Source organism: Asterias rubens, unplaced genomic scaffold (genome assembly GCF_902459465.1).
Source record: "Asterias rubens unplaced genomic scaffold, eAstRub1.3, whole genome shotgun sequence".
NCBI lineage: Eukaryota > Metazoa > Echinodermata > Asteroidea > Forcipulatida > Asteriidae > Asterias > Asterias rubens.
Genome location: NW_022985705.1, coordinates 166,998 through 193,198, shown reverse-complemented (window position 1 = coordinate 193,198; position 26,201 = coordinate 166,998). Strand labels below are relative to the sequence as shown.

General features: G+C 39.6%; 3 protein-coding genes across 3 annotated transcripts in view; 1 reads left to right on the top strand and 2 right to left on the bottom strand.

Annotated features, from left to right (window-relative positions):
* Positions 1-118: 118 nt before the first annotated feature.
* Positions 119-10,113, bottom strand: LOC117305866 (stimulated by retinoic acid gene 6 protein-like). The gene is made up of 8 exons (XM_033790748.1): positions 9,681-10,113; positions 7,916-7,982; positions 7,114-7,211; positions 5,711-5,850; positions 4,965-5,085; positions 2,395-2,461; positions 862-978; positions 119-193 (listed from the first exon to the last, which is right to left on the bottom strand). Exons 1-8 carry the CDS (start codon positions 9,707-9,709, stop codon positions 119-121), a joined length of 714 nt encoding a protein of 237 aa, XP_033646639.1. The 5' UTR covers positions 9,710-10,113.
* A 2,013-nt stretch (positions 10,114-12,126) lies between these two features.
* LOC117305861 (coiled-coil domain-containing protein 124-like) lies at positions 12,127-16,746 on the bottom strand. The gene is made up of 5 exons (XM_033790744.1): positions 16,600-16,746; positions 15,728-15,912; positions 14,799-14,967; positions 13,913-14,051; positions 12,127-12,925 (listed from the first exon to the last, which is right to left on the bottom strand). Exons 2-5 carry the CDS (start codon positions 15,884-15,886, stop codon positions 12,721-12,723), a joined length of 672 nt encoding a protein of 223 aa, XP_033646635.1. The 5' UTR covers positions 15,887-15,912; positions 16,600-16,746; the 3' UTR covers positions 12,127-12,720.
* A 245-nt stretch (positions 16,747-16,991) lies between these two features.
* The window catches only part of LOC117305846 (focadhesin-like), a 9,823-nt gene continuing 613 nt past the window's right edge, over positions 16,992-26,201 (top strand). Inside the window, exons 1-9 of the mRNA XM_033790724.1 lie at positions 16,992-17,068; positions 17,475-17,711; positions 18,455-18,711; positions 19,633-19,728; positions 20,661-20,868; positions 22,284-22,578; positions 23,408-23,625; positions 24,928-25,173; positions 25,678-25,887. Of these exons, the coding sequence (XP_033646615.1) occupies positions 17,571-17,711; positions 18,455-18,711; positions 19,633-19,728; positions 20,661-20,868; positions 22,284-22,578; positions 23,408-23,625; positions 24,928-25,173; positions 25,678-25,887 (1,671 nt within the window). The 5' untranslated portion in view covers positions 16,992-17,068; positions 17,475-17,570. The remainder of the gene's footprint in view (positions 17,069-17,474; positions 17,712-18,454; positions 18,712-19,632; positions 19,729-20,660; positions 20,869-22,283; positions 22,579-23,407; positions 23,626-24,927; positions 25,174-25,677; positions 25,888-26,201) is intronic.

Genomic DNA, 26,201 nt, shown 5'->3' with positions numbered 1-26,201 from the left:
CCAATTTATAAGCAAGATTGACTAACTATTTTTTACAGTGTACCTTCCCTTGAACACAAGATGAAAACTACAGAACTGACTTCATACCAGTTTAAATGATTGATGAGCTCCACTATACTTACACCTCCTTGGATTTGCTCAACAGATTTCGGACATAAATTGCTTGATGCGTCTTCATCAGCTTTTCCTCTGGCTGAAAAAAAAAAAAAAAAAAAAAAAAAAAAAAACCTAGATGAGAAATGTAATCATTAACGACAAATAAAAAGAGTGTGTACAGCAGAGGTATTACAAATTTCGATTTTGTTGCAAAGATTCGAACTAAAAGATAACACAAGCCAAGAGTTCCGGACTCAGCAAAGTGTTGGTTCAAGTCCCGGTAGTGGCACATTGTGTCCTTCAGCAAGATGCTTTACTATAACTTTCAAATAGGACATTAGGCTGTAGGTACTTGGATGGTAGAACCCAGAACACTTATCGTGGAAGAATTTGGGGGGTGGGGGGGGGGGGTAACCTCGGTGTTTCGGGCTCAAATAGCAAGCACCCATGATTACAAATTTCAGCTATACAGTGGTTAAGTTCACTTATGAGGCAACCTTGGTATAATTACCAGAAATACATAATTATTATTCAAAATAATTTATATTGTATTAATTTTAGTTTAAAAAGTTGGATCAAACCCCATACCCTGGGGAAGGGTTACAAAAAGGTAATAGCAAAACTTAAGACTTACTAAGAAGGAGAGGTTTAGCATGAACAATATCAAATTATACTTGGTTTTCCTTTAACTTAAAAGCAGAGAATATGTACTTGGCAACAATTCATAATAATAAAGTTGAAAAACCGATTTAAGAGATGGATTACCGTTAAATTAATTCCTTTGTAGCGTTTGATAAAGACTCGGATAAACTCAACCAAGAAGTACACGGAGAGGAGAAAGAGACAAATCATCACAGGTATCTGAGGAACAATCTGCGGTATCTGTAAAAATAATATATACAAAAATAAATTGTTTTCTTCTTGTAACAATACGGTCATCTTTTCAGACATGCAAGAAGCCATTTGCAAGTCTGATTTTAATATGTCATGGTACATTGACTTGCCTAGTCACAATTTTGTATTTTGTATTTTTTTTTTCCTTTTTAGATGATTTTCAGGCATTTGATGGCAGTTTGTCAAAAAGAGATGAAATCTCCAAGAGTTTGTATTGTGCATAAGTTTCTTCTATTGGTGCAGCTGGTATTATGTGGAAACCAAAATGGCTTTTACAGTCTCCCGTGGACATTTGTGGCAAAGACCAGTTGGGCAGGAGAGTAAGAATAATATCAAAGTCTTATATAGCGCACGTATCTACCAACAAGGTACTCAAGGCGCTGAGTAAATACAAACTTTCAGAAAGATAGGTTGTTGAAGTGATGAATTCTGAGACCCAATTATGTAGCAACTTGTTAGGGTTTACAAGGTGCTACGGCGCATACAGCTGCCACAGCAAGGAACACCGGGGCGAACCCCTTCTCTTTTCGATAAAGTGCACAGGGTTCTTTTACATGCATTACACAACACATGGGACCAATGGCTTTACGTCCCATCCGAAGGAGGAAGCAATGGTTAAATGTCTTGCATAAGGATAAGTGTCACGGTTTGGGATTCGAACCCACACTCTGCTGATCAGAAACACCAGAGTTTGAATTGGGTGCTCTTAAACGCTCGGCCACGACACTTACATCAATAGTATTAGGATTGACAATTCAGATCGATGCAAGATAAAAAGGGGAAAATGGAAACAGGAACCTTACAAGCGAAAATCAACAAATTGATAAAGCATTTGTAAGTAGGATTTGAAAACATTTGTTGACATAACATTTAAACTAAGCCAGATTATAAGCAAAGGGAAACAGGATGTTTTCCAGATTCAAATATTTTTGTGAGAAATGACTTCTTTCTCAAAAACTCTGTTACTTCAGAGAGAGTCGTTTCTCACAATGTTTTATACTATCAACAGTAGGATTTGAAACTTTGCATGGTGGAAGTAAGATATAGAAAAGTTTGCGGTAACACCATGTAATAACAATCTCTCAATGAGTTGGGGTGGTTCTGAAAAGAACCGTTGGATTAACTCGACGTTTCGATCAGTATGCTCTGATCGTCTTCTGGAGAAAGATCGTCTTCTCCAGAAGACGATCAGAGCATACTGATCGAAACGTCGAGTTAATCCAACGGTTCTTTTCAGAACCACCCCAACTCATTGAGAGATTGTTATTACATGGTGTTACCGCAAACTTTTCTATATACTATCAACAGCTCTCCATTGCTCGCTACCAAGTAAGTTTTGATGCTAATAATGTATATTTTGAGTAATTACCAAACTGCCCATGTGCCTTTAAGTGTTGTACTGACCTGTAAGGTTGTCATGTTATGCTCTGCTCTCTCACAGCTTATGCAAAACAGCACCATCATAACAAACCTAAAATGAACGAAACCACATGGACACATCATCTTAACACAAACAGTCATCAAAATGTTCACTCAAAAACTTGTCCTTTTTTCAAATACAGCAAGGTTGGAACACAACTACTCCTCTATATCTTTCTAATTTATTCTCAGATGACCACAATAACATAAATAAAAAAATCTGGACTAAAAACACTATTTTCTTCATGTCAGATCTGAAATTGTTCATGGAAAAAATGGGGGGGGGGGGGGGGGTAGGGTTAAAACATTTTTTTAGCGTACAGTTTGTCTGGAGGTTTTTAAATCCTGCGGCCTACATGTCATTGTCAATTGTCCAGTATATCAACCATGCTTTGTGTGACCATCACAGTTTTGACAAATTAATGTGTACAAAATCCCAACATTTCTGAAATTGATGGTTGTACAAATTCTTTTTCAGCAAGTTCCAGGACCATAGGAGATATTAAAACTTAAGGCTAGTCCTAAGTAAGGACGAGTAACTCGTCCTACCTCGAGATAAGACTAGGCTTAACTCTTTGTGAAATCCACCCCAGTACACTTATCATTAGGAGAAGGGGTTCGCCCCAACGTTTTCTGGAATGGTTGGGTGCAGATTGTGCTGTACAGTACCTGGTGCTGTGTAACTAAAGGGCTCTCAAATTTCAAACATAGCTCCGCATAAAAGAAAAATTTGCACTTTGAGAAGCCCTGATCAGGTGTGATAAAAAGCTTTATAGGAACTGCTTGTTAATATTTTTACCAATGTACCTTAAATACACAAATCAACTGTAAACCATTACCTGGTGCTATAAATGAAATAGGTAACACACTTCAAAATATAGCTCCACATACCTTACATTCATAAATACCCCAGACAGTTTCTCTACTCCTATTGGTGGAGAGCGCGTCAAGTGGGTGTGCATAAACCTTTTGCTAATGTACACTGGAGCTCTGTTTATGCACACTGAGCTGGCTTCCGCGTGTCCAGGCGCGCAAGATTATCACGTTGAACGCGCAATTCATAGCTACCAGCGCGTAATCTAAGCGCGCGCGCGTACACACAACCCACGCGCCTCGAACAGATTCTTCACAAAGTTTTGGAAAGAAATATTTCAAACCTTAAAATTTTCAATTATTAAAGTGTCTATAAGTGTATTTGTTTACGTTTTTTAACAAAAGGGCATTTATGAATGGGATGACGTCTTTATCACACGGCCGCCGACCCTGCCGGCTTTAAACGTACGTTGAAGAACTCGTCGCTACCCTTTTATTTTCTTAGTAAATAATACTGATCGCTTTGATACGCCCCTAGGGGTGTGATAAAGGGCTTTATAAGAACACAGTATTATTATTATTAAAATCATTATTATTAATACCTATGACAACACAGTATTATTATTATTAAAATCATTATTATTAATACCTATGACAACACAGTATCATTATTATTAAAATCATTATTATTAATACCTATGACAACACAGTATTATTATTATTAAAATCATTATTATTAATACCTATGACAACACAGTATTATTATTATGAAAATCATTATTATTAATACCTATGACAACAATGCTATCTCTCGATTCGGACCTGAGCTGATTGATTTCTTTCAGCTTTAGACCAAAGAGACTGTTCAAGTGGAGTTGAAGAAGACAATGTCTGACTACTACATGTCTGGACTTTCAACCTGTATATATGCACTCATCGTCAGTCATGTAAACATTTCAGAATTGATTAGCTGATTTCCTCGTTTTGGGGTTACCAAACTTAGTGCCTGAGTTCTCCCCAGGATTAGTCAGAACTATTGGATATTCTGGACAAAAATGCTGCATGGAAACGAGGTGCTCTGGTTTTCTTTGGTCCTATAAGCCCTACTGTGTTATCTGGGTGGTTTTATCTGAATTACTTTCGTGAATTTGATCTGAAGTAAATTACAAAATAACTTTCAATTGACCCACGATTCGCTTTTTTTATCAGCCCCCAATCACAGCAAAGCCGCAATGCAAGACCTCAAATAAATGCACAAAATCAATTTCTTCCATTATGTATATATCAACAACAAAAATTATATACCGCAATTTCATCAAGACCACATCGTGACCACATCGGTTTAAAACACACTTTTCGCAGCTGGAACCAATAAGTGTTTCGGTTGATGGCCAGTAATTTACCAACGGCAAGTTATTAATTATGACCGCAAAAACGCATCAAAGTTCATGCTTGCTTTCCCATCAATAAGACAACACTTTTACGATTACCTGCAGCAGATTTCACAAAAGGCTAGGATTAATCCTATCTCGATAAAACTTAGGATTAAACTTAAGGTTTGCATGCTACAGAGCAGGGCTGGGACTCGTCAAGATTAATCCTAAGTTATTAGGAATGGTTTGGTGAAATCGACAGCTGGTGCCTTTGACTTGGTTTAGAGGAAAGTGGGCCTTACAAATGCTGTATTATTATTATTATTAAAAGAAGAGCAGGGTGATCAAGGAGAAATGACCTCGACTTACCAGAAGACATTGTAGATAAATCCCATGGCATTAGAGAGAAGACGAGACTTGCTGGTGATGCAGGCAAAGGTTGGAAAACAGTCGATAGAGATCTCTATGGTCAGAATGGAACCAACCAATACTACGAGCAACAAAGACAGGATAGAAACAACTCAATCTATCAATCAAAACCAGGGGTGAGAGTTACTACTGAAAAAAATGCTGAAACTGGGATCCAGAACATGGGAGGTATATTTTCCAATTTTCGATAACCCAGCGACAGGGAGCAGCAACCCCAGTGCTAGAGAAGTAGATCAAAGAGCATGACTTACGTTATTTGGAGATGTACATGTACAGCGTTTTTTCGTTTACCAGATAGATTTGAAAAAGTCAGAATTCAGATAAAAGTCCGAAATTTGTCATCCCTGCAATATAAGTTCCAAATGAATAATAACGGAACAAGTCCTGCAGTGTTTTCTAAGCACACCTTTTGTTTTTAACTATTACATGAATGAAGACACACAGTATTTCAAAATATAATTAACAATGCAGAGGCACTGAAGTCAACTGAGCCAGGGGTTGTAATGGAAAACCAATAAATTGTTTGATCCGTCCAAAAATAGGGACATGCTTTTCAACACTTCCAGCCAGCCAGACCATTTTAAAAAATTTTAAAATAGAGTGTGACTGATATCCTGGGGTGTTTTCACTGGCATTTGGCCAGTGGACACTGTTACGAGAAAAAACAGGGAAAAATGTTGCCTTACTCTTTGACCATCCTGGAGGCTCTTGATGAAACAGGTATGCAGTGTAGTCGTTAAACAGTAGATCCAAGACCATGGAGGAGGAAGCCCCGAAAGCGAGGCAGTAGGCCAGTCGGTCATGGTTCTCATAAAGATCAACCGGACTGGAAGGACACAGAATAATGTAACAAATATTTAATAGATGGAAGTTTGCATCAGGAAGAAGAATATTAATTTTAGTTTTACATATATACACCGATGTGTGTTAGCACTGTATACTCGGTACTTTCCCGAGCTATGTGAACAAAAATCACAGGCATATTACTAGGTTGGGATTCTAACCCACCACCTTTGCAATTCTAGAGCAGTGTCTTACCAACTAGACCACCGAGACTGCCTGGTAGCTAGAGGCAGTTTAAATCCTTGTAAACAATTTTGTAATCCAATAATCACTGTTTACAGCCTACATCATCAACGAGGCAGACCCGGCAACGGAGGCCCATGGCCTCCGTAGTCCCTTGGTCCTGGCATTGGTGCCCCTTCAAAAGTTTCCCATTGACTTTCAGATTTTCCAATGGAGGTACCCTTTGCAAAATGAAAATGGCCTTTGCCCTTTCAAAGATGAAATTCCATTTGTTGTCATTTGCTAGTTTGTCAACTTGCTCATCTGTCCATATTTCGTATAATAAAAAAAAAAGGGATGCTTTTCACCAGTGCCAACCACCTTGTTAAAAAAAAACATATGCTATGAGAAAATTTTTAATAAATCAACACATCGTGCAATTTTCGCGTGTTTTCAGACATTTTGGGGCCCACTTTGGTCCTTATAGTTTGAATGCATGAAGGTAGCTAAATCCACCAAGGGCGAGCAGTTCAACAATATTAAATTATTCGTGTTTAGGTATGGGGCCTTCATTGCTGAAGTGCAATCTGGGGGAAATCTGTGCTAGGCAGTACAGTGTGTTTTTCTCATCTGGGCAAAATTATTATGTTAGTTCTGGGCAGGCCCGCCCAGCCGCCGTCCTAAGGAAACAAACTTGCGCAATTATACAGGTTAAACTTGTCAAATACGCACGAGACTTGCACTGCCAATAATAAATATTTGTCCCGTCACGATCCGTGGTTTTATGTTTGTTTGTTCATAGGTTATGGTACAAAAGCATTCTGCTTCATCATACACCTAGATGTTGTGTATTTATCTGCTGATTACTATTGAATCATTGTGCACCAAATATATTTATTATCTCATGTTACTGTGTTACTTGGGTAATTTCAACTTATTGTGCTTTTTTGTAATGAATTGCAGCATTGAAATAAATGTTACTGAATTGAATTGAATTGAATTGAATAAATCAGATGAATATAAACTAAAAGTGACGGTACCCGTTAAAATTTCAAATAGACATTATGGCTTTATAGAAACTTACAAAATAAGGGAGAAATTTTCCCTGAACCAATTGGAGCGTCCGGTTCTTCTTTCCTTCTTGGTGCGTTGCATGAAGCTGAGGATTAACACCATAACAACCTGAAACCAAAAGCAATACCATATTATTCAAAACTGACAGAACATTGGACCCAAGGCTTACTGCAAGTGGACTGTATTCATGAAAGGAAAAGTTTCTGTTTCACACAACCACTTTTTCATTCGAAATGATCTAATTTACCTCAATGAGATATCCCTTTTTGTAAAAATTAGTGAAAAAGTGGTGGCAGGATACAGAAAGTTATCCTCACGAAACATGCGAGATATCAATAACATAGGCCTAGGGCTCAAAATTAGACTGGTTCACACAGGCCATTGCATACCATACCCTTCCATACAGTGCAAAGTTTGTCGAAATCAAAAACATCTAATGACATCATTCTAGTAAAAATAGGTGTTATTTTTGAACGGGGAATTATGAATTTGATCCTGACTTGATGATTACATGTTTTTAATCAAAACAACTTTGAATTTTACTTTTGACTTATATGAAAAATACATCATAAGAATGTACATGTAAAGACCCTCTAGTATGTTGAAATCCAATGACATCATATTCAAATTTCGCGCTGAAAACAAATAGGAATGGACAAACAATTCCGGGTACTCCCAAAATGGTTTTTGTAGGCCCTACTTCCAAAATGATGGAAGTGGTAGAAGCCCATTTGTGCAGAGGTGGTTTTTTTGTTGTGTGAGGGAGTAAATATCTTTTTAATGCAAAGTCGAAGTGGGAGGAGCCAACATACCGAAATAGGAAACGAGCAGTGAACCAGGAATCCCCGGTACTCCTTCAGGGTGCATGTCTGATTTTCCCTGTAACATTAATAAAAAATTAAAAAATTAAAAAAAGGATTAATTTAACATAAATTAAACAATGGTCAATATAGACAAAAATAATTAACAAAATCACACTAAACTTCAAGCAATAATATGGGAAAAAAGATCAGTATCTACACATTATGTGTCATGAACAAATTTGCGTTGCGAGCAACATACCACTTTTGACTCTCCAATATGCATGCCTGTTTTTTTTCAGCAGGGTTGTTACATTCTAGAACAATCACAAGCTCATTGAGAACACAAACAACACATCAAGCCTAATTTTGGTGAGATCTTGTTTCAAGAAAGATGGGTTGTGCGTAAAAAGTGACAGACAAAATGTGACAGACAAATGTTGTTCTTCACTTCATACAGAAATTGATCAGTCATGTAAGAAGTAATTTATCTATGGCCTAATTAGGCCCATGTGGTTACTGCAAAGTTGAAATGACCCGGACTGATTGAACTTTATTATTAATCAATGACCTGTGTATTGGAAGAATCATCATGGTTATCAGATAAGTGGATTACAGTATAAAAATAACACCAAATTCTGAAATGTGACTTATAAAAAAAAACTTCCTCTTTGGAATTCCCTATATGATACAGAAAGTTTTTTCTTTAGACGCAAATATGTTTCTAATTAAAAGTTACGGCAAAGTTATTTATTGGTTTGGAAAAGTTTCCAAATGGCGCCACCACTTTTTCATTCGATATGTTAATATCTAATTTACCTCAATGGGGTATCCCTTTTTGTAAAATTAGTGAAAAAGTGATGGCGCCATACGGAAAGTTATCCATTGGTTTGGTTAAATTAACACTATTAGAAACAGTGTACCAACAGGGTTTTCCTCCCACATCTAAAACTGATGTCTTTGTCTTCTCTACAAAAGATGTTGATGTGATGTTTACAAACATTAGGATGATATAGACCATGTGACCTTTGTTTACAATAAGTGTGACCTTGCACATTCTTTGGTTAGTCTGGTAGCCCTAGTAGAGGAGTCCTAGCTGGGCCCAATTTCATGGCTCTACTTACTGAAGCACAGAATCGGCGCTTATGGAAGCAGGGAATTCTGTGCTTACGGCAAGCGTATTGCACCGGCTAGCGGCGAGGTTTGGCTTCTGCGTGTGCGTACTCCGCGTTACTAGGCATTCTACGCTTACAAGGCTAGCGCAGAAATTCGGCGCTTGGCACATAAGCGGGGAATCGTGATCGTAAGCACAGAAATCAGTGGTAAGCAGAGCCATGAAATTGGGCCCTGGGCTAGCTAGTCCATGGCAGGCAAGATACTGCACTGACCATATGGGAAAGTTGACATTCTGTGTCATTATTCCACATAAGTCATGTAAATCCAAGAGTTTTTTATGAAAGAAAAAGTTTGGCAAGTTTTGAGATGTGCCCCCTTTCATTATCCAAGGTCGATAGGAATAAGACAGTCCTAGTGCAATCTCCATAAAATATTAGATTTTATGTTTTCTTCCATTAGGTTGTGTACAAATCGTGCCTGCAGGAAGTCCAGGCTCTGTCACAGAGTCTGTGGCTATTTTGTAAACTGTAAACTGTGATGTCACACGCATCGTCTATAATATTCAGATTAAAATTCAGACAGTCCAACATGAAGAAACCATCATGAACAATTATTATTATACACCTGCATTGTACACAACTGAGGCGACTACTTTACTTACGTCTCCATTTCTGAACTTAATTCCGACATCACGACCAAGATTGTAATCTATTTCGTCCTTGTTGCCAAAGAAGAGTTGACCACCATGTTCATGACCATTCCACTTCACACATACAATGCTCAACTCTGGCTGGCAATACAACTATAGAGATAAACATATCTCGATACGGAACACAAACTCATATGTTTAGTTTTTAATCTGGTGTAATACTTGGCGACGTACCTTGGACTTTCACCGATTAAACTCAGTCACTCGACACCCTGCCGACCTACCACAGTAGTACAGACCGACCAGCATGTCTATCTGTGTGGTAAAGTCCCATTAAATCACGCACAGTATGGTAAAAACAACCCGTGAGAATTACGCGTTGGTAACATCATGACCCCTGAATCATGCGGTGTGTTTATTTTTCAAGTCTTTTAGCGCGGAACGTGGAAATAGACCTTATCGCAAATACCAATGCGCAAGCGCAGACTGTTGAATGAGGTGCATTGTGGGATAGATATGGATCAAATTTGGATACCAGCTAGACCACAATGCACCTAATTCCAAGCGTTACGCGCGCGCCCCGGTATTTACGAAAAGGTCTATGACATCGACTGTTTACACATAGCGCCCCCTCTTGACAATCTTTTACACTGCCACTTTCGCACGGTCGCATTTTTCCCCCGGGACATGACAGGGCCAAATTTCATAGAGCTGCTAAGCACACAAATTTGCTTAGCATAACATTTCTTACTTGACAAAAACAGGCAAATTTCCATTTGTTGCATATTGCTTGTTACTGATATTCAGCTGTTGTTTGCTCATTCTGAAAATAATGTGGAAATTTGGTTGATAATCCTGTGTTTACCCACGCAGAAATTTCTCCTCCCGAGGGTTAGGTCATCGCAACTAGAAATTTCACGTTAAGCAAATTTATGTGCTTAACAGCTCTATGAAATTGGGCCCAGATGAAGCCACTTAGCATAATGGCATGTTTTTTAACAAGCTCAGTAGCAAGTGTTATGAACTTTCCCAAAGTTCTCAATAGCTAGAAGAAAATGGCAATTATTCAGGGTGCGTTCGTTTAGCTTCCCTGGGTCGACCCCGGTGTGTGGCGGTTTTTTTTCCCAGGACGAACGTGTGCAGATAATTACCCACGTTTGTCCTGGAAAAAAAACCTGCCACACACCCCAGTCGACCCAGGGAAGCTAAACGAACGCACCCTCAATAAAATTGGGAGCTGAAGGCTTACTTTAAAAAAAATTATAAAGCCAAGAACAGTATTTGGATGCCACTAGTATTTTAATACTTGACAACTCGATCCTCTTTTTATTTTTACATTCAATAATAGTTTACCCTATAACTGAACACCATGACATCTGTGCCCGATTTCATAAAGCTGTGAACCGTAAATATATTTGCTCAGCAAAGAAAATGTTTGCTAAGCACAAACAGATTACCCAGCCAAAATAACAAGTAACACATATTGCTTGTGACTGGTTCCCTGCTAATGGTTGCTCAGTGGGAAAATTTGCTAAGCACCATTTTCTGCTTGGCATCTTTATGAAAATGGGCCCGGACTATCGACACACAGCCTATGTTATTTAAATAATGTGAGCTGTTCGTTTGAACAATTTATTTTTCTTGCACATTCGGCATTATCTTTTGATTTTATTTCTTACAAAACGTATTAGTCACAGCCAGTTTTGGCCACAAAGACCCTACATTAGCCATTTTCTTGCATGCCAGGGACGTAACTTTCAGCTCCTTTACTTTAGTGTTGTGCAACTACAGGCCTTATACTACACAATGTCCCTTGTCACCGCCTCTGTGCTCCTTGAAATATTATAAAATAACTTTACATTTCCCCCATAGAGGCACCGTCAATAACAAATATTGCTTTGCCCGCAAAAAAATGAAGCAAAAGTTTAAAATGAGAAAGAAAAGATGGGCTGCTGAAAACTGCAACATCTCCAATTCTTCATCGCCCGTACCCTGGACAACCAGAAGATAGGGAAGAAATATTGGTAATAATTTGTGATTGAACGTGACTCATGTTCTGCTGGCTACATTGCCTATAAGGTCTGACCCCTGCAGCAACAAGTCACATAAAAGCTGTCCCAGCTCAATGCACCCAAACTCTTGCTCTTAAAGGAACAAGTTGCCTGGATCGGACGAGTTGGTCTATTAAAAGCGTTTGAAACCGTTTATGAAATGCATATGGTTAGAAAGATGTTTTAAAAGTAGAATATAATAATCCACAGAAGTATCACTCGAAACAGCACGGTTTTCCTTTTACGTCGCGAACTATCACGGTCGGCCATTTATGGGAGTCAAAATTTTGACTCCCATAAATGGCCGACCGTGTTAGTCGACAGGGTAAAAAGAAAACCACGCAATTTCTAGGCATATTTCTGTAGATCATTGTATTCTACTTTTACAATATCTTTCTAACCATATACATTTTACAACAAACGGTTACAGAACGATTTTCAAAGACCAACTCGACCGATCTAAGGCAACGTGTTCCTTTACTCTACACCTTCAGAGTGTCGGTCAATTTGCAAAGAAGCAGTTGCCAAATGAAAATATTATTCATCTTCTGCTTTCTACTGTTGGTTTTAAATGTTGTCATTGTAAATGAAAAGTTTAGACCTTTGTAAAAGGTTTGGGAAAAACCTATAACCCCAAAAGGCAGCATCCTGAGAGAGGCCATTATATGGGAAGCTAACATCTCTCATAGATGGTAAACAGTGTTGTGGCTAGACCAATTTTAGTGTCGTCCTCTAAATCCAACTTAGTCCACCAAGGGCGAGCAGTTCAACAAAATTGTTCATGTTAAGATATGGGGGCCATCATTGCTGGAGTGCAATCTAGGGGAAACCTGTGCTGGCAGCACATTGACTTTGCTCAGAGTGCTGGGCGAAATTTGTTAGTTTTGGGCAGGCCCGTCCAGCACCGCCCACCGTGGCTACAACACTGATGGTTAACATTCATAAAAGTCTGCACGGTGAGGCGCACTTGATCAAAGATCTCCAGCAATATACGTTTGTTTTCATTTTGTGTTGTACGATGACGTCCTCTGATTTAGCGGATTGTCCGGTGAGCGACTCCAGTCCTTCTTCAACATCTGCCGGAACTGGGACATTCTGAGGTTGGGATTTTCTGCCTTGAGGCGCGGGAGGTGGATTGCTTCGAATGCTTTGTAGGCGGCCTTCATTCTCCTCTCTGGATGTTTCTCAAGGGCGGGGTCGGTGATACTGCAGTGAAGAAAAAAAAAAAAATAAAAATACACTCCGGAATAAAGAAGAATTCAGTTGTAAACTAAGTCAATGTTTGTACAGTGTTATTGCTCTTTTAATTCAAATTGACATTCCAACCTTCAGAATGTTTTTACAGTTCGGATTTCAAATTCACTTTCACTTTCACTTTAAGTTATTTTTTTCCATAACTTTCATTATGAACACTTTCAGTATTTGTGCACAGTGTTACGATCTAAGTTCATACTAATCTTCCTATTTTCAGAATGTTTGTACAGTGTGAAATATTCCAAGTTAAATTAACCATCCTGCTTTCAGTAACACTATTGTCAGTAAAAGTTCACCAACCCTTTGTAGCTCTTCAACTGTACAGGTTGTCTATAGTAGAGAACAACTGTTTGTAAATTGTACAGAAAGTTTGTATTTTTTGTTGTTCAATACCATTAGTATGGGATTTGAGGCATTGAATGGTGATGGGTATTATCATATATGGTTGTTGGTTACACCATGTCTATATCTACCAACAAGTAGATATACACATTGTGTTACAACAATAATAATAATAATAATAACATGCATTTATATAGCGCTTAATAAAAGGTTTCTAAGCGCTGAACAGGAAGTTTAAGATAACAAAAAAATTACAATTAAAAGTGGGATGAAATAGCAGAAACTGAATAGATTAGATGGATTTAAATAAGTGTGTTTTACAACGGTTTTAAATGAGTCCAGTGTAGTGGAGGCACGGATGTGAACAGGAAGATTGTTCCAAAGAGTGAGAGTGGCGATTGAGAAGGAGCGGTTTCCATAGCGAGTGCGGGGGATAGGACCAGAGTTGAATTCCAGGTGGGCGGTAGATGATGATCGGAGAACACGAGTTGTAGGTTGCTTTTTGGGAAAAAGTAATTCTGAGATATATTTCGGGGCTAGACCATGTTTACGCAATGATAAATCACAATTCAAAGCATCTAAACATTTTCTACTGACCTAAGAGCACCAATAGCTTCCTCTACATTCCTGGCCGACGAATCCCCTGAAGCTTCTTCAGCAGCGAGGGCTATATTAGGATTCTCCTCAAGTGGTTCATCCAGATGGGTGCTTGGCTGCTTCTTCTTCCTCTCAGCAGCTTAAGAAAAAATAAAATGTCATAATTTTCGGGGGGTTTAAATCCCGCTCTAGTACATTTGTCTTTGTTCAACCCCAAAAAATTTTAAATTTACCAAGTCAGTTTTCCTGGTGGTTTATTATTTGATATCTAAAGTGGAAAGTCACATCCCCTTAACGTGATCCCTTGGCTGCCGCTTCCCACGTTGTCAGGTTGGCGCAGTGGTGTCTTGCCACGCCTTCCACCTCTGGGGACCCCGGTTCGAATCCTACCAGGGCACTATGTTGATTGGGCTTTTAAAAGTCCCTCCTTGAATTCATGGGTTTTCCCTGGAACAATTCTCTAGGGTTTTCCGCCCATTTCCCAAACTGAAGATTCTTCATTGTCTTCTCACCTTGTCTAGACGCTGAAAAGGCTTTGACAAGTATTATCATAGATGTAGATGTAGTTGTATTGTAAACTTAAGTGTGATTCCTGGCTTATACAGTGGTTTAATGGTTGTATGGCTTCTGACTGGCACCCCCAAATAAAGACATTGAAACAATAGGGAGACCCCCAACATAGGGCTAGATAGCTCAGGTGGTAGAGCGCTGGATCAATGATCCAGACGTCTTGGTTCAAATCCCACTTTGGTAAATTTTTCTTTGTTCAACCCCAAATTAAGAAAAGTAAATGCAAGTTCGAATTGAACTGAATTGAATCGAATTGATGAATTAAATTGTAAAAAGTATCAATTCTGCCTACATGATTCTCATTTCACATTTTTACCTTCCTGGGCTGCTTTAATCTCCTGCTCAGCCTGAATCTGAACCCTGGTCAGCTTGCTGGGTTTGGTCACCTTAGTAGCTGCCTTCAAGATTTCTTCTTCTTCCTCAAGGAGACGACGAGATTCTAGCTTCCTCATCGACTCCTCCTCTCGTTTCTTGTCTTTATTTTCCTGCAATTGAACAACCGAATATGGTAAACAGAGTTGTAAAACTCGAGTTCAGCCGTAAATTTCAACAAACTCTTCCTAACTTAGGATTAATCTTAATACTTAGGACGAGTTCAGTTCCGTATCCGAAGACGTTAAGTAGCATTGAACCCATCCTAAGTTAGGACGGGTTAACTCAAGATAGGATTAATCCTAGCATTTCGTGAAATCTGCTGCAGGACTCGGACTCTAGTCGTCTCAAGACACAACTTGGACGAACAGGCTTTAAGATATTGGGCCCAGGTTTAAGTATCCCAACTATTAAGTGATTTAAAAAAGTGACTCGGGTCTCGAACTTGGACTCTAACCAAGTGACTCAGACTCAACCTAAGTGACTCAGGACTCGAACTTGGTTCTGACCAAGTGACTCAGACTTGACCCAAAGGACTCAAGACTCTGACCAAGTGACTCGTACTCGACCTAAATGACTCAGGATTCCAACATGGACTCTGACCAAGTGACTTGGACTTGGACTGGTGACTCAACTACAACTCTGCTGGGTCCAATTTCATAGAGCTGCTTAAGCAACAAAATTTGCTCTAAGCACGAAAATAGCTTGCTTATTTTACACATGTTACTGGTCAAATGACATGCCATATATATTGCCTGGTATTTAGCTGTTGTTTACTTAGCAAGAACTTAGCATTTTACTAAGCAAGGATGTTTCTGCTTAAGCAATTTTTTTTGCTTAAGCAGCTCTATGAAATTGGGCCCTGGTAATTACCTTCCTCTGTTGTTTTTTCTTGACATGTTTGTCATCGTCGTTCCAGTATGCATCTTCTTCTGCTTTTTGTTTAGCGGCTTCTTTCTCATGCAGAAGTTCAGCCTTCCGTGCTTTGGCAACCGCCGCCTTGGAGTTCTCTCCTGCAAATTTCTTGGGCATCCTTTAGGCCTACGAGCTGGAATTCCCTGTTCACAAACAAAATATTATAAATGTTTTTTTATAATGGATGCTACACTACACCGAGTGTTAGTTAATAGTTTTTTGTTTTTTGTTTCCCTTAAAAATTGTACTTCCCACCAGTGGCACATAGTTGGAAGAGGTGAGGGCCTGGGGGCAGGGGGGGGGGGGGGGGGGGGGGAGGGAGTCTCCCAGGTAGGGTAGGCCTACTCCTAGAACTGTGAAGTTTGTTCCGCTATCATCTCCACGTTTGTGGACTCGGACCACAAACTTGGACTCCGAGTCTAACCACAAACTTGGACTCGTGGAGACGATCGCGGAACCGAACTTCATAGTTCTAGGACTAGGAGTAGGGGGAGGGGGGCCTTAATGGGAAAAGTTTCCGTATGGCGCCACCACTTTTTCATTCGATATGAAATAATATAAGACCTAATTTACCTCAATGAGATATCCCTTTTTGTAAAAATGTGTGAAAAAGTGGTGGCGCCATACGGAAAGTTATCCCAGTGTAGTGTTATGGAGGTAGACTCAGTACAAAACCCCTCGCAGAGCGCTGCTGAGGTGTAAAAGAAAAGAAAAAAAAATACACCGCACCGGGCAGCGGGCGGGCAGACAAAAAGAATACAAAAAGACTGAGTAATAATAATACGAATGTTAAAAATGACAAAGAGACCAAGTAAAACTAAGAAACTCACATTCACAATAATAAGTAAGTGCTTGCTTTGTGTGTGACCCAAATGATGAAATTAGAGCATTCCAAGGAAGAGAAGAAAGAAAGCATACGGTCATCAGTCACCAAAATAAGGTCGAATGTCAAAGAAGTAGTATAGTAGCGGACACCACTTAGCCTGTTTTGTCGCTTGGTGGCGCTGTTTCTCTTTTATGGATGACGGACGCGGGGAATTTCTCGTAGAGGTGCTGTGTACTTGTGGCTCGTGAGCGAGGTAGGTGAGTGTGTGACCTTTGTGTTTGTTTTCCAGCTGTATTTTTGTGTAATTAAATTTCATACATTTTTATGATTACAAATTCAAGTTAAACGCACAGTCAATATGCTGTTGTGCAACTATGGGATTTCCCAGCTATGTTTCTTGGTGTAGACAGCAGTGACAGAATATGATAAAAATGTGAGTTGATATAAATGAATGATCCAGGACCACCAGCCAGGTAGGTAGTGCAGTGTGAGTGTCACACTGTCAGGCTTGCTTGTATTTGTAATTGTATTATTAATCACAAGGTTGTAGGTTCAAATCCTACCAATTCTACATTGTTTTCATATTTTTGCAGCTCATATAATCATGACGTAAAACCAATGCGTGCCATGGCAGGAACTTCTAGCTATGCACGGAAAATAAAATCTGGCGACGGCGCTAATTCGTGCTATTATTAGTTACACCAATAACGGAAATACAGTTTAGACGACTCTGTATTGACTTAAGGTTCTGTCGTGTCCACAAAAGAACGCTAGTGGACCAATTCCTCATAGGACTATCACTATGCAATGCATAGTTCTAATCTATACCGAACGATGAGTAAGTTGATATCGTCATCATTCTCAACAATTTATTTTCAGTTTACTGCGCTGGCACTGCTAATCAACTGAGCCGAGTAAACCTCTGTGAGTCATTTTCTCAATTGAGTTGTTCTGGTCACCTCTTCAAATTCCAACATGGCTGAGGATTTGAAGACTCGTCTACATTTTGGTGACCGTGGTCTGAACACCGCAGCTGCTTCAAAACTCTACAGTCAGATCGTATCACAGAAGAGCAAGATATTAAAGGACGATCTCATCACCAGTAATTCCCCTCAGGTAGAGTAGTGCTGTTGCTCAGTCGTACTACTAGTGTCTCTGAGAACTTGCCATTGTACAATACACACTACAACATACGTGTATGAAAATAAATAATTTATAAGATTTTCACCACACTCTAGGTCAAATTGGTCCGAAAATTTAAATAAGTTGTTGACGAGAACCATGACCCTAAAGGTGATTAGTATTCATTTCTGAGCCAGTAACATCCTGCCACTTCCCACTCAACCACTTAACAAAAAAAAACACTTGCCGACCAGGTTGACCAAGGTGACCTTAGACAGAGTTGACTGGTAACCAAACTTACCCCTTCAGGCACTTTTATTCAGTGGGCAAATTCTGGTTTGGCCCGCCCAAGACTTGCAATTTTTGCCCAGCACTTTGAGCAAAAGACATTGTGTGCTACCTAAGACAGATTTCCCCTACAATAAATCAAATGTTGTCTTGTTGTCCACTGTGCATTGATCTGAGATCTAATTATAAGGAGTATCAAATGTCACAGAGAGAGAGAACACAATCTAAAGACCATTCAACTTATTGCATGGCTCCATAACACAAGCAGTTTTGAAACCTGGCATTGTGTGCCTGTATGAAGCGTGCACTTCAGCAATTGATGGCCACATAATCATCATGAGTAACTTTGTTGATCTGCTTGCCCTTGGTGGACTACTTAAACAAAAAATTGATTTATAGCCCACCAACTAAAATCAGTATAGCCTCAACCTTGCTTTGATTGATTACAGATAGCGGAACTGAAGCTTGTTTGGGAGCAATGTACCGTGGAGTCCTCCTCAGTGTGTCTAGCCTGCAGTGACTGTCTGGTGTCGTTAGTTCAGCACGGTCACGCAGAGCTATCCTACGTAGTCAAAGGACTCTTAAATGTCATTCCTTCTGCTGTTAACACTACCGGGGTCATTCAAGCAGTTGGAAAGCTAATATTGCTACAGATAAGAACAAGCGTTACCATTGAGGGGGTGTATCACTGCCCGTATGGGCTAAGGTAAGCTAGCATTTCTATATAACTAGTTCTTATGTTGTGTATTTTACAATGAAATGCGTAAATGTGTATTTATGCGCAGGCCTGTATACACTTCAAGGAGGCAACGAAGGTGAGAGCCGCCATCTCCATGCCCCCTGGGGCCGATTTCACAAAGATCTAAGATTGATCTTAACTGCAAATCAATCGTAGTTGCTTAGTAAAGTGTGATGTCACCATACAAGTCACTATGGTGATACTGACATATTGTCTTACGATGGATTTTATTGCTTTGTGAAATCAACCCCAGGTCATTTGCCTTGGTGCCCTTGACCTTTCAAAGACCTTGCGCTTTACATTGGTAACCTGCCTGGTCACTGGGCCAAGAACATTCCTTTAATCTTTCTCAGCTCCCTGTGGAGTATACAGCCCTGAGCTGCCGATGCGCTCCATTAGGCTTTTTAATAAACAATGTCAACCTCTCCTCATTATAAAAGAAAATGTTTAAAGACATTGGACACTATTGGTAATTGTCAAAGACCAGTCTTCTCACTTGGTGTATCTCAACATATGCACAAAATAACAAACCTGTGAAAATTTGAGCTCAATCGGTCGTCGAAGATGCGAGATATTAATTAAAGAAAAAACACCCTTGTCACCTGCAGTTGTGCACATTCAGATGGTTGATTTCGAGACCTCAAATTCTAAATCTGAGGTCTCAAAATCAAATTCGATGAAAATTACTTCTCTCTCGAAAACTACGTTACTTCAGAGGGAACCGTTTCTCACAATGTTTTATACTATCAACCTCTCCCCATTACTCATAACCAAGTAAGGTTTTTTGTGCTAACAATTATGTTGAGTAATTACCAATAGTGTCCCCTGCCTTTAAGTAGCATTATCATAACATTTTAAAGATGTTGATGTGATTGCCCTTGCTTCCAGGTCACCTCCTCATCCATTTATCTCAATACTGACCAGTAGACCTGATTGCTGGCCATCGGTCCTACACCATGTGTCTCACCTACTAACAGATTACAAGTAAGTGCCTATTAAATATGTCTTTCTCTCTTCCTTTCTAGTGCAGCTATCATGATTGAAGATGGTCGCACTGCCAGGCACACCGGGGCGATAGGGTCTTTTACGTGCGTTGATAGTTTTTATAACAACACACTGGACCTACACATTTACATCCCATCCAAAGGACGAAGCAATGATTAAGTGTCTTGCTTAAGGACACAAGTGTCACAACTGGGACTCTGCTGATCAGATGCAGCAGAGCTTGGGTTCGGTACCCGTAACAGCTCGGTCACAACACTTCCAACATTTCACAAGTTCTAGAGTGTCGTGGCTGAGTGATCTTAAAAGCCTTATCACATGAGGCAACATTTACAGGCAACTAAACTGCAGTGCATGCTACCGAAGCACTTTGGTAGCACATGGGTCATTTCTCGAACATTGTCTTATGAGACAGAAGCCATTTTTATCTTGCAAGTACTCATGTTATACAAGGTGTGTGTTACACCATTCTCTAGCTTACATCATATTTAATCCGTCTATGATACAGCAACAGACATTGTTGTCTTGTAGTTATGTCTGTCACGCCGTCAATATGTTACACCCCTGTCAAACATACTCCATGTTGCAGGCCTTGCACTTCGCTCTTGCAGGAGGTAAGGGGCACTTATACAGGGACAATGTAAATTGTATTGGAACCTTGCAGAGGGAACCATAGCTAGCAAAAGCACAGGCCACCATGGAAATGGGAGACTTTTGGACGGTCCTTTTTACAGTTCTCGGTAGTAGTGCGTGTACTCAGTCCTATGCGCACAACAGCTTGGCGCATGCTCAGAGCCACAAAAAAGGACTGTTTTGTCTGCTGCCACCAGCGTCTCAAAATTCTCCCCGTGCTGTGGCTGCCGAGGGTTATTTGAAGGCCTGTTGTTGTTGTAACAGAATCCATTGTCTTGCAGGTACTCGCGTTACACAGTGAGGATGTTACATCCCTTCCTAGCATACACCATGTTGAATCCAGCCCTACCCTATCAACTAGCAACCTTCAAGACACTGTTAACTCACACTCTGCTGCAGCATTGCCAGTCTAGTGTCTCTACAAGTCGACTTGACTCTGTGGCCGCTGAGTTATTTGCATTTGTCATAGATTGCCTGCACCAGACCAAGGTATCAATCAAAGCATTCATTATTAGTGAAACTAATAATAATTATTTAAAGGGAAGGTATATGTTTGGTAATCACTTTTCAAATTAATGGCAATTAAAACTATTGGTTATAAGCCTTCAGCAGCTTTCGATAATAATAATAACAAAAATAATAATAATAATAACACTTGTGATGCGCACGTATCCACCCTGCTGGCTGTTCACGGCGCAGAAATAAAGCATTTAGAGAAACGTTTAACGTTTGAAATGTTTAAAGACAGTGGACACTTGGTAATTGTCAAAGACCACACTTGGTGTATATCAACATATGCATAAAATAACAAACCTGTGAAAATTTGAGCTCGATTGGTCGTCGGAGTTGGGAGATAACTATGAAAGAAGAAAAAAACACCCTTGTCACAAAGTTGTCTGCTTTTAGATGCTTGATTTCGAGACCTCAAATTCTAAACTTGAGGTCTCAAAATCAAATTCATGGAAAATTACTTCTTTCTCGAAAACTACGTGACTTCAGAGGGAGCCGTTTCTCACAATGTTGTATACTATCAACCTCTCCCCATTACTCGTTACCAAGTAAGGTTTTATGCTGATAATTATTTTGAGTAGTTACCAATAGTGTCCACTGTCTTTAAGTAATGTGGTTAAATGTAGAAAGATATCAGTTTCTATGCTTCTCAGATTGTGTACTCCTATAGTGATTAGTGCTCCTGCGAGGACATATTTTTTTCACAACGACCTATTGAAATGAAATGAAATGAAGAGTTATTGTCAATCAAATAGTTCCAAAATCGACAGTACGTAACATTTGTGTGATTGGTTTGATTGAGTAGCTTTGTTTGCTCCAGTTTTGTTGCTGGTGCTGCATGTTTCTAAGGAGTTTAGTTTGATTATTGAGATCATTTCATCGAGAATACCGTCTTTATATGAGGAATTCGCTGTCTTTGGTATTTCAATCTTTCAAATATTTTTAAGCCATTGGACACTTTCGGTAAACAGTATTGTCCAAGGCCCACACTTCATGTATCACAACATCTATAGCAAATAACAAACCTGTGAAAATTTAGGCTCAATCAGTCATCGGAGTCGGGAGAAAATAACGGGAAAACCCACCCTTGTTTCCGCACGTTTCTTCGTGTCATGACATGTGTTCAAAATAAATTCGTAATTCGTAGTTCTCGCTATCGAGAATTGATATTGTTTTAATGTTTTCTCAAAAAGTAAAGCATCTTATGGCATAATATTTCAAGAGAAGTCTTTCACCATTACCTTCTGTATACCCTGTAAGTTATTTGTAAATCTGTGAACTTTTTTTTTTTCTGTACCGAACGTGTATAATGGTTTAATGCTGATTAAATTGTCCTCAATATCAAATTGTGACGATATCGTAATATCATCCTATTATTTTAACTATCATTCCAGGTGACTAGCCTGCCAGAGCTAACCGAGGCCACCTCCCATCTCGCCACCATCATCCAAGTTGCTCAGGGTCTCCCATCCACAGACAAACATACTTACAAATCGCTGTCTGTGCTGAGCGTGACGCTCTGCAAAGACTGCTTGACCCACGGCCATGACATGGCCGCTAGTCTGAAGGTCCTGGAGCAGATGGTAGATGTTTGTGGTGCTGATGTAGTGGATGAGACGCTGATCTGTTCACTGAGCTGTCTCATGTTGGAGACTCCCGGTAATCAACTAGGAGGGCTACTGTCTGTTGGTAAGTTTGATGAATATAATTAGTATTAAATCAGGGATGTGATTTCTCCATTTTTAAATGGAAATCTGGGTTCCCCCGAAAAAAGAAAAAAAAAAAAAAATAATAATATAGGTTTTCACGGGCAAATTTGGCAAATGAGCAATCAATTTCATTTTCATGCGTTCGAATTAAAACTGTTTTGCCTCTCCAGTTGTTACTGCGTTTCAAATTCAGAATTCGGCCATTCAATTTCGTTTTGGGTCGAGTCAAATTCCTTAAGCACTCTGTTCAATTTAGCGTAGCGTCATTCTTATTCGTGACACACACGCCTCAAGAAGCATCTGTGAATTTGAATGTTGTTTTGATGAATTGTTAAATTAAATGATTATTTTGTTAAATCGAATAACGTAAAAGTACATTTGACTAGTCTTAAAACGAAATCGAATGACCCTTTTCAGATAGCATTCAATTTCGTGCCAAATAGAATAAGCTGGTGGTTAAATTGCCTGCTCATTTTTTTTAATTTTGTTAAACCAACCGATGTGAAAATTACATTTGAAAAGGTGGTCATGTTTTTCAGATATTGCCAAAAATCTGGAGCGAAGAATAATGCTGAAAGAATACTCCCCTAATTGAAATAAACGATCTGAAAAGCATAACTGTAGCAACACATCTCAGATACAAATTTTGGGGGAAAAAACAAATTATATCTTTTTACATAACCACATTAGTTCGAATTGAAACGTTTCTCCAATTGCTTTATACCACTTTTCATTGCCATTCATTTTAAGAGTGATTACCAAATGTATAGCTTCCCTTTAAGAAATTGAAAATACGTGTATGTTTTCAGTCAGGAAAGTCGTCTGTGTTTGTGGAGAAGAGGTGTCCGTGTTGAATACCTGCGTTCAACTGTTCATCCTTCCACTGCTGCAAGTAATCTCGGTACCAGTGAATGTGATGGGAACCAACCAAATATCGGCCAATCAGGCGGCAGCATCCAAACTCCTTGCTGTTGTGAGAAGGCTCGGCCAGAATGGTCTAAAGCAGAGACCGGCATTGCAGAAGCAGGTAGTCAGAATCTTAAACTGATCATCTTTGTTATTGTTGTCAGGTTCGGTCTGTAACTTTGTGATTGGTAATCATTGAAATAAACTTATAAACTACAGGCCTGGAGTTACACGCACTCCACGGAGGCCATGGCCTCCGTTAGCCGTGGGCCCAATTTCATGGAGCTGCTTAGAACACAAATTTGCTTAGCATGAAATTTCTGCCTCAATAAAAACAGGATTACCAACCAAATGTCCTCGTGATTTTCGGGATAAGCGAACAACAGCTGAATACCAGTAACAAGCAAATGCAACAAATGGAAACCTGGTTGGTAATCTTGTTTTTATCAAGGAAGAAATTTCATGCTTAGCAAATTGTTGTGCTTAGCAGCTCTATGAAATTGGGCCCTGGTCTTGGTCTTGGTGCCCTTTAAGATTTTCCAATGGAAGTGCTCTTTGCAAAATGAAAATGGCCTTGCCCTTTCAACATGTTCAAAGATGAAATTCCAGGCCTGAACCGTGGCCCAATTTCACAGCTCTGCTTACCGTTAGCAGAGAATCAGCAAACGCAGGAAATTCTGCGCTTCTGTCAAGCAGATTTCACAGGTTAGCTGGGAATTTTTGCTTGTTCACCTGCTTACTTCACGTTACTAGGCATTCATAAGATCAGTATTCGGCGGTAAGCAGAGCCACTGAAATTGGGCCCTGATCTGTTGCCACGGCAGCTGAGGGCTGTAAATTCCCCAGAATCTTAAATTGATCAGTTTTGTTATTGTTATCAAGTTCAGTCAGTACTTTTGTAATGGGAGACTTTGGGACGCTAGGTGGCAGCAGACTTACCAGGTAAATTTCCATTGTTTCTGTAGTTCTGAGCGTGCGCACATGACCAAGAACAATGGATTTTACCTGGTAAGTCTGCTGCCACCAAGAGTCCCAAAAGTCTCCCATTGGTAATGATTAACATACACTTATAAACTGAAAATGAAATTGGGCCCTGATCTGTTGCCACGCCAGCTCAGGGCTGTGAACTGTGAACTCCCCAGAATCTTTAATCTTCTCAACTTTGAACAGTTGAAAGGGCAAGGCCATTTTCATTTTGCAAAGGGCACTTCCATTGGAAAATCTAAAAGTCTGGCCAATAACAATGAAAATGAAAAAAATGAAATGAAATGAGAGCTGAGAAAGATTAAAGGAATGTTATTGGCCCAATGACCAGGGTACAAATGTAAAGCTCATTGATACGTTATTGTAAAATGGGCAATATAAAAAACTGCTTGTTATTATTTAATTTTTAATTTTCCATTTTACCTTCATTGCACAAAAGAACCCGTCCAAGAATGCGTGGTACCAGTTGATGAAATACTGTTCCCATCTATTCCGTGCTGTGATGGAGGACACCAATGCTGCATACAATTGGCTAGTTGCCGTCCAATTGAACGTCAGCCATAGTGATAGTGTTTCCAGCATTGTAATGCTGATAGTGACTTCATTACTGTGGGGACGAGGGAGGAGGGTCGTACGTGCAGCACTCGATGTATTAATACAGATTGCAAATCGAGATAATAGATGGGTAAGTGATCCATGGTCTCAGCAGAAGATTTGTCTTGACACTAGATGGCAGCAGACTTACAAGGTCAAGTTATGGCCATGTCTGATAATGGGGAGTCCCTGGGGCTGTCTAGTTATTCCCCCTCCGAATTAAACCACCCCTACCACAGTGTAATCTTTCAAAAGTCCGAGCATCAACCTTAAAAAATTCCTCTGCACTTTCAGCAAAACGATTTTTTTTTGTTCAATGGCCTTTGTCATCCAAAATACATTATGTTGGAAGTCGACAACCCCTAGGTCTTAATTGGGCAAAACATTTACACTGAAGCCCTTTTTGAGGGCCCTCAAATCTGTCTAATATAGAATATTTTGAGGGTCTACAAAAAATGTAAGAGGTTGATGCTCTGTTTTCTACTTATTTATTGGGGTGCACCCTTAACATACGTTAGAGCATAAGATGCCCACAGCAACACTCTTAGAAACAGCTTCACTAAGATGACATAACTGTTTTGATCTTTTTTGGCAGGCACCGTCCCTCCTGCCACTGCTTCTCTACAGACTCGGTGAGGAACATGACCCGACCTTGACCTATGACCTGCTGACTGCCATTCCCCACACAGTCACACATAAAGTGTGTATGACATCAGTGCTGAAGACACTGCAGTCATTGTCTGCCGGGGATGAGAATATGTACCCACTGGTGATGAGGTTGATTACACAGCTCTGGAAGATACAGGTAATTCCATGCAGCCTTCCTCTCTTCATCCTTGTACACTCTGTTTCTTCATGCACTTTCCTTTATTCTGCTGACCCTGGAGTCCTGTTTACAATTTATTATGATGCACCATCATACACAATGCTATAATATATTATTATGAACACCATGTTCCATTTTCATATAGCTGCTTAAGCACACACAAAAATTAGCTTTGCACAAAACAATTTTGTTGGATAAGATAAATTTTTAAAGGCAACTGGCTGGGCTATTCTTCAAAATTATTTTGTTTTGTCTGAGATTGTTAAAATGTATCCTTTTTTTGTTAAATGAAA